Source organism: Tenrec ecaudatus, chromosome 12 (assembly GCF_050624435.1).
Source record: "Tenrec ecaudatus isolate mTenEca1 chromosome 12, mTenEca1.hap1, whole genome shotgun sequence".
Lineage (NCBI taxonomy): Eukaryota > Metazoa > Chordata > Mammalia > Afrosoricida > Tenrecidae > Tenrec > Tenrec ecaudatus.
The window spans coordinates 17,029,063-17,042,753 of record NC_134541.1 but is presented as its reverse complement, the minus strand read 5'-3'; the positions used below and the strand labels follow the sequence as shown (position 1 = coordinate 17,042,753).

Sequence of the window (13,691 nt, the reverse complement as noted above, 5' to 3'; positions counted from 1 at the left end):
TTCCAACCATTGAAATGATGGTATGTTTCTAAATTACTTGGCAATTTTAACATTAAATTCTTTTTTGGTGCCATAGATAAAGAAGTTCACAGCTGTCTTAAATCCAGGTTTGGTACCAAGTTCCAGTTAGGCATCTTTTTTGGATTAATTTCCATCTTTTCATTCCTATTTGCGATTTTTATAACACATCAAGGTGGAACAATATTAAAACTTTTAAAATCCTAGTATATTGTATTTCAATCTTTATTTAGGAGGCTCACAAATATGTCAAGAGATGAAAACATTGGTCCATAATTATCTTTTCTTCTACTGACCAAATAGGGTAACAGTGTCACATTCTTTCAAACTCATTGTAATTGTTACTCTTGCTGTATAACAAATTATCTCAAAACTTACCAGCTTAAAACCATAAACACTAACTCAAGAGTTTGGGGGTCAAGACCCCAGGAACATCTTAACAAGGTAGTTCAGGCCCGGGGTCTCTCGTGAGGTTGTAGTGAACTGTCTGCTGGGACTGCAGTCTTTTCAAGACTTGACCATCTCTGAAAAATCCACACCCAGGGTCAGGGATGTGTGTGTTCCCAGAGCTCAGCACTTCACAGCTTGGTGACTGGAACCTTCAGTTCCTTGTCACCTGAGTGTCTCCATGAGGGGCAACCACAGACTTCCCCCCAGGGCAACGGCTCCCCAAATGGAAGCTGCAGTCTCTTTATCACTTTGTCTCAGATAAACACGACCATCACCTGTGCAATAGTCTCTTGGGCACACAAACCAATCCTGGAGAGATGTGGGGGTGGGGTGGGGGTGGGGGAGACTACACAAGGGTGTGGATGACAAGACTTGTGAGGATGGCTGGGGGCCAACTTGGGGGAGAGCTACTCCACTCACATCACCAGCAAAGGGGCTCTCCCTGTTTCTTCTTTTTCTCAAATGGTTGCTTCACACATCCAGTTGGTTGATAGATTTCTGCTTCCAACCACTTGCACTAGGAGACTATAAATAACTCTTTGTGAAGCTGAAAAAGAAAGAAAGAAAGAAAGAAAGAAAGATTGGTTGAGCAAGTAAGGAATTTTTTAGGCTAGTCAGTGACTTTTACATTAAAGAGTTGAATTTGAATTTCAGATTTTGTTTTTTTCTCTCTCTCTTGTTTTTAAATCATTATCTAATGAAGTTTCCTGTTTCCTCTAGAGTCCAAAGCCCAGAGTGCTATGGAGAGAGCTTCCCATCCCCGCCCCCCCCCCCCACCCCCATCCCGCCTACTGGCTCTAGTAGCTACACTCTTGTTATTCCTCCTGCTCCCAGGAGTCAAAAATGACACTATTTGCTGTGGTTTGGGCCAACAGCATGTCTCGGATGGGACCCATCGTGGCAGGATTCTTTTCGATTTTAATCCTTTTGGTAGCTGCACAATTCTGTGTCCACTTGAGGATGTTAAGAGTAAAGGGGTGGAGCCTAGCCTGTCAATCAGGTCACAGTCTGGTGCCTTTGTGGGCGTGGCCTTCTCATGAGGATCCTAGGAACTTCCTCTCTTCCTCCCTGAAGTCAGGATTCTCTCTCTCTCTCTTCCTGCTTCACCTTCCTGTTGACAAGGCACATGGAGCCACCCTAATGGCAGCTGGAGCCCTAGAGATGGGCCCACCACCATTGGATACACAGGACTTTGCATTCAGTATCATTGCTTGTGTTGTGGGAGTCTAAGAGGAATTTATAGACTAGTTTAGGACATATGGGCTAATATTGGACTTATGGACTTGATCTGGACTGGGCTAGGATGTGTTCTCAATATACAATTGCTCTCTGATATAAAACTCTCTTACACACACACAAGTGTCTCTGAATTTATTCCTCTAGTCAACCCATTTTATTTCATTTATTTCATTTTATTGCTGTTCAGAATTTATTTCATTTTATTTTTGTTCAGAATATACACATAAGAATGTACACCAAGTCAACCATTTTTGCATAGACAATTCCATAACATGGATCGCAGGCTTCGAGTTGGGCCACCACCCTTAGCATCCTTTGCTAAGCTCTTGCTCCCCATTACCTTACACTCACCAACCCCAAGTTTTCTATCTCATATTTCAAGTCACTTTGATCCCAGGGGGCTAGAAGTTGAAAGAACACAGTGCTCAAGGCAGACATTTTTGGGTAGTTGGCAAAACGATTGTTTGGTGTTAAGAAGACTTGGAGGGATATATTTAAGGTTGAAAGATAATCTTAGGGCAATAGTTTGGGGGTGTTACCCAACCTCTATGGCTCCATAAAGTTTGGATTCCATAAGAATTTTTAATTCTCAGTGTTGCGGGGTCAGTCTGAGCCGATCCCGACACTGAGTCTCCAGTGTTGTCTCCCGTAGGGCCATGGGTCTTCGAGGGACATCGTGTCTCAGAGTGGGATCTGCCATATGGTCCACTCTGTGCATTGGCTATTCGGAGCGGGGATATTGTCCTCCATGCCTGGTGGGTCAGGATACGCTCCACTCTCTCTTCCTCCCCATTCATTTGCTCCCGTGTGCTCTGATCAGACATGTCCCTCTCTCTGAGCTCCAGCTTCAGTGCTGTCCTCTGAAGTAAATTTTTCTGGGGGAAGGGGCAGTTGTCCATATAGCTGGTATGGAAGCCTAGACCTCAGGCCCCTCCACTGGCTCCCTTCTCCATGAGAGCATGGCGCATTTGCATCCTGGAACACCAGATTTAACTTTCCTCTAGTTCTTAAATGCTCCCTCCCCCCACTATCATGATTCCAAATCTACCTTACAAATTTGGCTAGACCAGCACATGTACACTGGTACAGATAGCAACTGGAAACACAGGGAATCCAGGACAGATGATCCCTTCAGCACCAGTGGTGAGAGTGGTGATACGGGGAGGGTCGAAGGAGGGTGGGGTGGAAAGGGGGAACTGATTACAAGGATCTACATATAACCTCCTCCCCGGGGGACAGACAACAGAAAAGTGAGTGAAGGGAGATGTTGGACAGTGTAAGATATGACAAAATAATAATTTATAAATTATCAAGGGTTCAGGAGGGAGAGGGGGTGGGAGAGGGGGGAAAATGAGGAGCTGATATTAAGGGCTCAAATAGAAAGCAAATGTTTTGAGAATGATGATGGCAACAAATGTACAAATGTGCTTGACACAATGGATATATGTACGGATTGTGATAAGAATTGTATGAGCCCTCAAAAAATGATTAAAAAAAAGAATTTTAAATTCTGCCTCCCACCCCTTTCTGATCGGGATTTTTCTACACTCTTTGGTCAAAATGTTCAGTCATGGCTGTCAGGCACCATTCAGCACTTCCAGTCTCAGTGCAAAAGAGAGAGCTATTCCTGGAGGCAAGTCACCATCCTCGTTTCCTCCTGGTGGTGCCGTGCCTTACAATTTGGGCTGCCAACCACCAGGTCAGGGCTACAAGCCACTAGGGCTGTGTAGAAGAAAGAGGAGGCTTCACAGATTCACAGTGTGAGAACGCACGCACAGGGGTGGTTCTATGTCCTATGGGGTCATTATGAGTCGGAATTGAGGGCAGTGAGTTTGGGTTTTCTGTTTTATTCGGAATGACTCCTCCCCCCTCCCCCACTGCTCCAGGTGGATAATGACCGATTGTTACGCCCCAGAATGGCCGTCTTCTTATTCAAAGTTGGGTGAACTGGTGTCCTGGGAGATAAAAAAAACTCCATTCACCTTGGAGAATTTGCTGTGACCCAATCAGGAGCTCAGAACCAGGTGAGCGAGTGGGTTTTCTCCAGAGAGTTGAGTTCCCCTGGCCAAACTCAGCCAGGACTTTCAGTTCCGTGGTGCAATGGATTTTTGTCCAGCCCGTTGGCCTCCCAACTAGCACCTCAGAGCGACTTCGCATCCACGCGTTCCCTCGTCGCCTCCCACCCTGCTCTGCCCCCAAGGAACCACCGACACAGAATGTACAGAAGAAAACACACTCGTTTATTCATTCACAGGGGAGCAGGCATTTCCTGGAAGTTCCCCCAAAAGGCTTTGAGGACCGGCTCTTCACGGGAAGTGCTCCATTGAGCCGCGCAGTGGGCAGAAAGGGAACTGCATAGCAGGCCTCACCCTGTGAGAGAAAATCCCGACAGTGTCAGTTGAGGAACCAGCCCGGTCCTCTCCAGATCCCACCTCCTTAAAGGAACCCTAGGAGTCTTTAGGCATTGGGATGCTGACTGCAAGTTCAGTAGTTCAAAACCACCAGCCACCCCACAGGAGCAAGATGAGGCTTTCTACTCCCATCGAGTTACAGTCTTGGAAACCCACAGGGGCAATTCTACCCCAGCCCATATGAGTCAGAATGGACTCGGTGGCAGTACGTTCAAATTTGGAAGGAACCCCGAGAGACAGAAAAGAGCAATGTGTGGTGTCGTTGAAAAAGTCATGGTGTCAGGGGGCTGACACATCTCATGTGTTTCCATCTCACTGTGGGTTTGTTTCCTGTTTGTTTTTTTGTTTGTTTGTTTGTTTGTTTTGCTTAACTAAAAGTTAATTTTATTTTCACGTGTCACAATACAAACAAAAATCGTTTTGTTCTGCTTTTTTGTCCACTACTCCACTCCAAAAACGATTCTCCTTTTGAGAGAAAGGGGGAGCAGGTCTTCCATGTTGTGCTGTTAGAAAACATCCAGAGTCGTAGCACCAGCTCTCCGGGAGAAGGGGTACGAATAAGAAAATTGATACAAGGAGGCTGTGCGCTGCCTTGATCTGTCTGGTCGGGTCATTCCTGGCCGAGTGGGCACCGTAATAGGACGGGCTGGGGGCCGCATCATTGGGGGCCCAGGCATCATTGGCATGTGGCCCCCCATGGGTGGCCTCATTCCAGGAGCGGGTCCCACTGGCATCATCCCAGGAGGAGGAGGGCCCATCATTGGCATCACGGGGGCCCCCCCCATGTGGGGAGCCGGCATCATCCCAGGGCGAGGAGGACCCGGGAGACTGGGGGGAGGCGGGATCATGGCCCCTGCTGGAGGAGGAGCAGAGAATGGAGAAGGAGGTATCTTTCCTTGTTGAAATGCAGCCGTTGTTTTGTCAATCAGGCTCTGAGCCTGCTCTTCCATCCATTTCTGATAGTAGTCTTTCACATGCTCTTTGTGTTTCCTACCACTGCAATGTGTCTTTCTCACAGATGGCGAGTCATGGGTGAGGTATGTATCGCAGTAGTCACAATAAAACTTAGGCATGTTGCTCAACCGACCGTTTGCTCTCCTGTTTGTTTTTTAAGGGGTAGGGCTGCTCAGATTTTATTTCAATTAATAGCTTTTTTTTTTTTGTAAGGGAGTTTCGGGTTTATAGAAAAACCCAAACCTAAACTCAATAGCTGAGGAACCCATTCAAAAATTCAAAAAGCCAAGAGGGGTTGGAAAGGAGCTAGTCTGTTCCGGGGAGTCCAGAGCTGCCCCACCAGGTGCTTCTGCTTGTAATCTTTACAGAGGCAGATTGCCAGGCCTGCCTGCCACCACTGGATGGACTCGAATTGCCAACCTTTAGCTTAGTTAGCCGTCAAGCACAAACCATTTGCACAAACACCCCGGGTCCTTGCAGAAAGTGCAGCTTTCCCTCTGCACACACTTTTCTCTTCTTGCCAACATCGTGCATTCCTGCGGCACGCTTGTTCTAAGTGATGGGCCAGCATTATAATTAACTGAGGTCCATACTACAGCGAAGTCTCAGCCTCCCTGACTGGTGCCCCTGGCTTTACCATCTATCAAGTCAGACCTTTGAGCTAGAGTCTCCTCAGATGCTACGGAGCCCTTGAGCTGTAAGCTGAGACATGTGGGAAATCAGCTTCACAGGAAACACTTCCCGGGCCCAGTGCTTTAGGAAGCCTTTCCTTGTGTCCATTTTCTAGATCAGTGCACTGAGACCCAAGGCCCTCCCTCAGAGAGATGATGCACTGGAAATCCTTGACCAGGACCTGGGCACTGGAACTGCTAAGGGCAGGGCTCAGGCAGAGGCTCTGCTGGGGGTGTGACTCTGCCTCTCCCTGCCCGGCTGCGGGGACTTCCAGAAGGCTGCGGGGGTGGGGGGGGCGGGGGGGAGCTGGGAGGAGACGGGATGAGCTGCCCTGGCTTACCCTACTCAGGGCTCATGCAGACTTTCCCGCACATGCCCAAACAGCACTTCAAGTTTCCCTGGCACTGGCCGTCCTTTTCGCAGTGATTGGGTGGATTGAGCATCAAGCACTGGATGTTGACCACCGGACACTTCCCAGGCTTCTCATCTGTAGAGAGCAGAGCTGAAAGTCAGAGGTCTTCTCCCCTAGACGTCACCCCCTGCCCCTGCCCGGCCCTGAACGCAGAGAATCACCCTCCCCACTCCCACCTCTCCCACATCCTTCCTAAGGCCTGGGTGTCCCCTGCAGGGGAAATCTGACTTCCCTCTGACATCAAGTCCTCCTCGGCCAGCGTCAGTGCAGGACTCCAGCTCCCAGTGCTGGAACGAATGCCTGCCAGTGGCCTGTCCACATGACTCAGCAGATAACCGATGGACAGACTGACCTCCCACTGACTACCTGGCTTACGGGCTAGGTCGGGAATCTCCACCTAGGCAGTGTGACCCCCTGGCTGGCTGGCTGGCTGGCTGGCACTCTTGGCTTAAAAGCTCTTAGAAAGCCAGAGGTCTGGCAGGACTCCATCACCCAGTCCCTGACTCCTAGATGCAATGGCCTCAAGATCTCTCCTCTCACCCATTCTCCCACCTCCTCACCTGATGCAAAGTGGTCCACAGAATCCAGGCATTTGATGCCACAAGCACCGGGGCAACATTTCTGCTTCCGAGGACACTGCCAGTCACTCTTGCACTCACGATCTTGATATCCATTGCACTTGGTCTGTGGTATAGGAGGGCAGCCCCCAGCTTTCTCAGACACTGCAAAAGAAGGCCAAGAAGTCAGGTGAGAACTGGGAGAAATCGGATGCTGCTCTGTCCACAAAGTCCAAAGGGAACCGCCTGTCTGGCCGCCTTGAAGTGTGACTGACACGTCCAGGTGCAGTCAAGTCATGGGGCCAGGAGAACAGGCAGGGGGTCCCCAGCCCAGGCTCCTGCCCCAGGGAAAGGCAAGGATCCCCAGAGGTAGAGGCAGGCTAGGGCCGATGGAGACAAAAGCAAGCAATGATCAAGGTACCCACAAAATAGAGGCTGAAAGGCAGAGGTAGAAGTGGGGGAAAGATTATATATATGTTTTTTAAGAGGCTAAAGGATTCAAAAGAAAGAGTGGAAAACCAAAAAGCATCAAAGACTGGTGGCTGTAGGGACGTGGACACAGTAAGTCGGGAAGACGGAGCACAGAGAAAGAGGGGAGGAGGGAGGAAGAACGCAAGAAAAGGAGGGGAGGGGAGACAGGAAAGAGTATGACTACAGAGCAGCTGAGTTAAAGAAGCCTTTCCCTCCAGCTGCTCAGAAGCCCTCAGACACCTGGGTGCCCAGGTGGACAGGAATCCCGCCTTCAGCGAAAGCTGAAACCTGGAGAAGGGCCACCCCCATGCCACCAGGAGACCCCACGTCTGGTCTCCTCGGAATGGGCTAGGGTGATGCCAACTCACTCTCTTCAGCACCTTCCACAGTCCAAGGAAGCAGAGCTGCGAGAGCCAGCAGCACTGCCAGTGGGAAGAGGCCCTGGGACTTCATGGTGAGATCAGGTAGGCTCCGGCAGCCAAGTACAGACTTCCTTCACACTTTATACCTTCACCGGAGGGCTTGGCCAGGAGCTCCAGACAGGGAGCTCCACCCCACGACCCACTGTGCTGACACCAGGAAGGATGACTCCTTCGCACCCCAGCAGAGCAGGGCCAGGAAGCCACCTGAGCCCCGCACATTGGGGCTTGGGTGGGGGGTGGGGGGCTGCCCATCAGCCTTAGCGGAAGAAAGGAGGACAGGAGTTGAAACCAAATACAGGCCCTTGTGCTCCAGCCTTGTGCAACGCACCACTCCCGCCCATTCCTATACTCCCAGGGATTGTGAAACCCTGGCCGCCTTGCTCAAGACCAGTTCCTTCTCAGGAGATCAGAGGCCACCAGATCATTTCCCCAAGTGTGGGCACCGTCATCTGCCAGTGCCGATTCTGAGCCTGGTCCCTAGTAGCAATGGGTCGCACACAACTGGAGGAGCCTGCCCTGCCCACAGCAGATCTCTCGGGAAGCTCGGTTCTCTGGCCTGGGAAATGGATTGATTCTAACAAGTCAGCTCATCTCAAGGGATGTGAGGTGCAGGGTGTGAGAGGACTCTGGAAAGAGTGACTGGGGCAGGTCCATTGCCGCTGACGTAACGGTAAATGAATCTGAAATCAAGGGACGAGGCAGCTGGGTGGTTGCCTTAAGCACCAGCTAGTTAATACTGTGTGGTCTGAAATAGCACAGGCCTGCTTCAGGCCATGGTTTCACGGAACGTGCCGTTGAATCGGCATCAGAACGTACTGGGTGCTTCTTTCCTACCTGCTCGCTGGATGCACCGGGCCTGGGATCTTCAATGCCAGCAAGCAGCCATCCGAGGCACGCCGGGTCTCTCTATCTACGCAGAAGGGGCTGGCAGGGTGGGGGGACTCCGATAAGGTGATGGAAACGAAGGCCGATTGTTTTCACAATCAACACCCCCTTTCATTTGGGACCCAAAGAACTGAACGGTGTGCCTGACAGCCACGACTGAACATTTTGATCAAAGATTCCATAGAAGAATCCTGATCAAAAGGGGGAAATGGCAGAACAGAATTTAAAGTGCTCGTGGAGTCTAGATGTCCTGGAGCCAGAGAGGATGGGTGAGCCCTGGAAACTTGTCCCGAGATCATCTTTAACGTGAAACCAAAAATCTCTCCTCGAGTCTTCTTACAATGGAACCATCGTTTAGCTTCACTCGTAGAAAAGGGGCTGCCTTGAGCAATGTGCTCTTTCGTAAGCCATCTGTAGGGGGGCACATGGACAATGACATGGAACACGAGATGGGTCCCTTGAGGGACCGTGCCTTTGTGCCAAGGAAGACCCAGAAAAGAAGGGTGAGAAGCGTACACCTTGAAGAAGCTAAATCGCACTTGTTGGACTGGGGTTTGCTTTCTCAACAACAAAAAGAATAATATTTAAAGAAACAAACAAATCCAGAGGATTGTTTCTTACCTCCAAATCCTCATGTGAGAACCAACATTGGGACTGCCAAAGGTGAAGGTCGGCAGTTCAAAACCACCAGCCCCTCAGAGGGAGAAAGCTAAGGCTTTCTACTCCCATAGAGAGTCACCCTCTCAGACACTCACAGGGGCAGTTCTACTCTGTCCTAGAGGGTCACTATGGGTCATAACTCACTTAAGAGCAGAGAGTTCGAGAGTGTGTGTTTGAGTCATTTATTAAAATAATTCTATAAGCTACACAAGGTCCCTAAGTGGAACAATGGCGTGTGTTCAACTGCTGAAGCTAAGGGTTGGTGGTTCAAACACATCCCGCGGTAGAGAAGAAGAAAAGTCCTGGTGATCGGCCTCTGTTAAGGTGACAGTCAACAAAGCCCGATGGAGAAGTTCTACCTTTGCGTTGCAGGGGCTCTCGGTGGGCAGGGCTTGACTGCACGCAGCTGACCACATAGCAAGTGCCACAGTCAGCAGAGGTCACCGGGGACTCTCAAGGGAGTGACCGCTCTGCCCAGATCCGACTGCAAAGTCTAAGCTCTCTTGTCATATGGCTTTGACTACAGGGGATTTCCCCCTGGGTTCCTCCCTGTGAGGGTGGGTGGAAATTCAAATAGACAGAGAGGCAGCGACGACTCTACCTGGACCGAGTTAGAAAGTCTTCACCAACCAGACCGTCCAGGAGCAGCAGGCAAGAGGAGTTCTATTAGCGCGCCCACGCTGCGTAACTGCTCAGCCTCAGGTGCTTTCACGGCCGGCGGCGTGGGAGCCCAGGGAAGCAGGCAGGGAGAGGTGGAGGCTGGGACTTCCGGCAGTGGGTGACGTCACTCCATTCATTTCTATTAGTTCCCTCATTCCATCCATTCATGCAAAAACTATTTCTTGAGTTTTCACCACCTGCCAGGTGGCATACTCTGCCCAGAAGCTACAATGAAGAAGAGACTTGGGGTCCATACCACGTGGTGTATCCGAGTCTGAACTCTAGCATCAGATTTGTCTGTGTCAGAAGAAAATCACTCAACGGCTCAGAGCTTCCGTTTTCTCAGCTGTTACATGGGGTATTGGTTTCTCCGATCTCATATGGTTTTCATGAGGAGACTTTGGCCGGCACAGTGTCTGGCTCCCTCACTATGGTAGATGGACTGACTACAGCACAGGGGGCTGTCGGGCACTGCCTACAGCCTCAGTCTTTGGGTCTGGACCCACCTGGCTCTGCTCTGTTAACCAGCAAGTGATCAGGACAAAGAATCGGGTGGATTTAGATCCAGAGGCCTAGTGAAGAGATAGTAGGAGAAAGGAAAGCATCCATTAGACTTAAGTGAATAGGAAGACCCACAGAGTGAGCAAAACAGAAACATGGGGGTGCTGAGAAGCACAACAGTTGAGGAAACTGATCAGCTCAACCTACAGGACTCTCCTGCCACCGGGACAGGCTCTCTCTACTCAAGGAGCCTCTAAGTGGTACAAATGGCTAAGCACGATCAATGGATGGGTTGTGTTTCTACTCCACTCAGCAGTGCCTTGGGAGAATGGCCTGGCGGTGTCCTTCCCAATGGTCACAGCCATCGGAAGCCCTCTGGAGCAGAGTGCTATTGTGCAACACACGGGCTCACCGGGAGTGGAGGCAACTTGATAGCAACTGGGTTTTGTGGTTTCCTCTAGTTGGAGCTGCTTCCATGATCGGGCAACACGGATTGTCAGCCTCGATAGCCCCAGCTGCCAGCACTTCAAGGATGGAAATCACCGTAAGGGGACAAAGTGTCGGGGCTTTGTTTGGATTTTTTAATAGAACGTTTGATCTAGTTTTAGATAACAGGAGGAAGGCAAAGACATACAGTTAGGGGTGACCACTGTCATGGGTTAGAATGGTGCTCAAGGATTGCTGATATACAGGGCTTTAGAAAGGTCGTGGGAGGTCAAAGAAAACTGTCACCCATGCATGGTACGCGGCAAATCAAAGCATCATAGTTACAGGTGGGGTTACCGAATGGCAATGGGCCCATGATCGGGGCATGTACACTGTGGTAGACAGAGGAGCTTACAAGATTGGTCCCGGGGCCTCCCCAAGGCAGTCAGGGCAGGACTTGTGTCTATGTGACACCCACCATGTATGGGACCTCCATCAGACACACCCAGGCAAGATTCCAAAGGACACAGCCCATCCTTGGGCTTGTCAGGTGGGTGGAATTAATGCCTTTCCATTGCATTGTCTGAAGGCAAGATTATTCATATCCCTGCTCAATGTTCAGAGGGGATTCGATAGAGACTCTATCCATGTGGGGACCTTGCAAATGGATTTTGGGCTTTTACTGTCATCCGTAACTTTCTGCACACCACGTGCTCAGAACGTAAGCTCTAGTACACTTCCCTCCCCTGATCATGGATTTTATTATTGGCAATCCTTGGATCACACGGGCTAGTGTGCTTCTGTGCAGACTGAGCTGCTGGGTTTTCTTGTGAGGGCAGATAGGGTGGTTGTGATGGCCCATTCCATGCCTTATAACTAACACCTCCATTCCTTGGCACAGGTGCCTTCCCTTCCAGAACCATCCAGGTCTTTCTCGGGCAAATGCCCAGGGTGGGTGATAGCAGCTGACCTGTGTCAAGGAGGCCTCACTGAACAGGGTGTGGGAGAAGTGGAAAGCATGGGGGTGATCAATGTCACTAGAATGAGCAGATGTCAGCTTACAGGTGTGAGTTCTGAGCCCAGCAATGAACCAAGTGAGAACTCATTCCAGCCTCACTTGAGGAACAAATCTAATTCCCACCGGAATGGGAAGAAGTAGAACCTTCTGGCTCAGAACACTGAGAAAACCAAGGATAATGGTGATAGCAGTTGTTTTTGTTTTTTTAAACGTTTTATTAGGGGCTCATACAACTCTTATCACAAACCATACATACATCAGTTGTGTAAAGCACATCTGTACATTCATTGCCCTCATCATTTTCAAAGCATTTGCTCTCCACTTAAGCCCTTGGCATCAGGTCCTCTTTTTTTTCCCTTCCCTCCCCGCTTCCCCCTCCCTCATGAGCCCTTTATAATTGATAAATTATTTAGTCGTATCTTTCCCTGTCTGACGTCTCCCTTCACCCCCTTTTTTGTTGTCCATCCCCCAGGGAGGAGGTCACATGTGGATCCTTGTAATTGATTCCCTCTTTCCAACCCACTCGCCCTCTACTCTCCCAGTATCGCCACTCACACCCCTGGTCCTGAAGGTATCATCCGCCCTGGATTCCCTGTGCCTCTAGCTCCTATCTGCACCCAGGGTACATCCTCTGGTCTAGCCAGACTTGCAAGGTAGAATTCGAATCATGATGGTGGAGGGGGTGGGGCGGGAGGAAGCATTTAGGAAGTAGAGGAAAGCTGTATTCTTCATTGGTGCTACATCGCACCCTGACTGACTCATCTCCTCCCCTAGACCCCTCTGTGAGGGGATCTCCAGTAGCCGACAAATGGGCTTTGGGTCTCCACTCTGCACTTCCCCCTTCATTCACTATGGTAAGATTTTTGGATTCTGATGATGCCTTATACCTGATCCCTTCAATACCTCGTGATCACACAGGCTGATGTGCTTCTTCCATGTGGGCTTTGTTGCTTCTGAGATAGATGGCTGCTTGTTTACCTTCAAGCCTTTAAGACCCCAGATGCTATATCTTTTGATAGCCGGGCACCATCAGCTTTCTTCACCACATTTGCTTATTCACCTGCTTTGTCTTCAGTGGTTGTGTTGGGAGGGTGAGCATCATAGAATGCCAATTTAATAGAAGAAAGTATTCTTGCATTGAAGGAGTTCTTGAGTGGAGACCCAATGTCCTTCTGCCACCTTAATACTAAACCTATAAATATAGGCACATAGATCTATTTCCCCATCCTCATATATATTTGCCTATGTACATGTCTTTGTCTAGACCTCTATAAATGCCCTTTGCCTCCCAGCTCTTTCCTCTATTCCCCTTGACTTTCCTCCTGTCCCACTATCATGCTCCATCCCCACCTAGGTTTCAACAATACCTCTTCGTTACATTACCCTTGATCATGCCCTACCAGGCCTCCCACACCCACCTCACCACCAATTTGGATCACTTGTTGTTTCCTTGTCCCTGGGTTTGTAAACACTACTTCCTAATCCCCCACCTCCTCCTATTCCATTTCCCCACAGAACTGTTGGTCCCATTGTTTTTCCTCCAGATTGTTCATCCAGCCTATCTTATTTAGACAGACCTGCAGAGATAATAACATGCACAAAAACAAGACAGAGCAAAACCAAACAACAAAACAGTAACAACAAGCCACTGACAAAGAACAAAACAACACACAACAAGAAAGAAAAGCTTGTAGTTAGTTCAAGGATCGCTTGTTGGCCTTCAGGAGTGTTTTCCAGTCCAGTCTGTTGGGGTACCACGCCCTGGCCCCAAAGTCCACCTTCAGCATTCCCTGGGGACCTTGCCGCTCCATTCCTTTGCTGTTCCACTGCACTCCCCCAGTGCTTTGCCTTGGTGTGGTGGGATCAGGTCAGGCACAATTCCCACACTGTGTCTCCGGTGCTGTCCCCCGCAGGGCCATGGGTCAGTGAGGGACA

General features: G+C 49.8%; 2 protein-coding genes across 2 annotated transcripts; both read right to left on the bottom strand.

Moving 5' to 3' along the window:
* Positions 1-3,940: 3,940 nt before the first annotated feature.
* Positions 3,941-7,823, bottom strand: SLPI (secretory leukocyte peptidase inhibitor). Its single transcript, XM_075527759.1, has 4 exons — positions 7,553-7,823; positions 6,717-6,878; positions 6,085-6,231; positions 3,941-4,077 (listed from the first exon to the last, which is right to left on the bottom strand). The coding sequence occupies exons 1-3, from the start codon at positions 7,635-7,637 to the stop codon at positions 6,086-6,088; spliced, it is 393 nt and encodes a 130-aa protein (XP_075383874.1). The 5' UTR covers positions 7,638-7,823; the 3' UTR covers positions 3,941-4,077; position 6,085.
* LOC142422321 (U1 small nuclear ribonucleoprotein C-like) lies at positions 4,625-5,207 on the bottom strand. Its single transcript, XM_075527725.1, has one exon. It carries the CDS (start codon positions 5,189-5,191, stop codon positions 4,625-4,627), a length of 567 nt encoding a protein of 188 aa, XP_075383840.1. The 5' UTR covers positions 5,192-5,207.
* Positions 7,824-13,691: the final 5,868 nt, after the last annotated feature.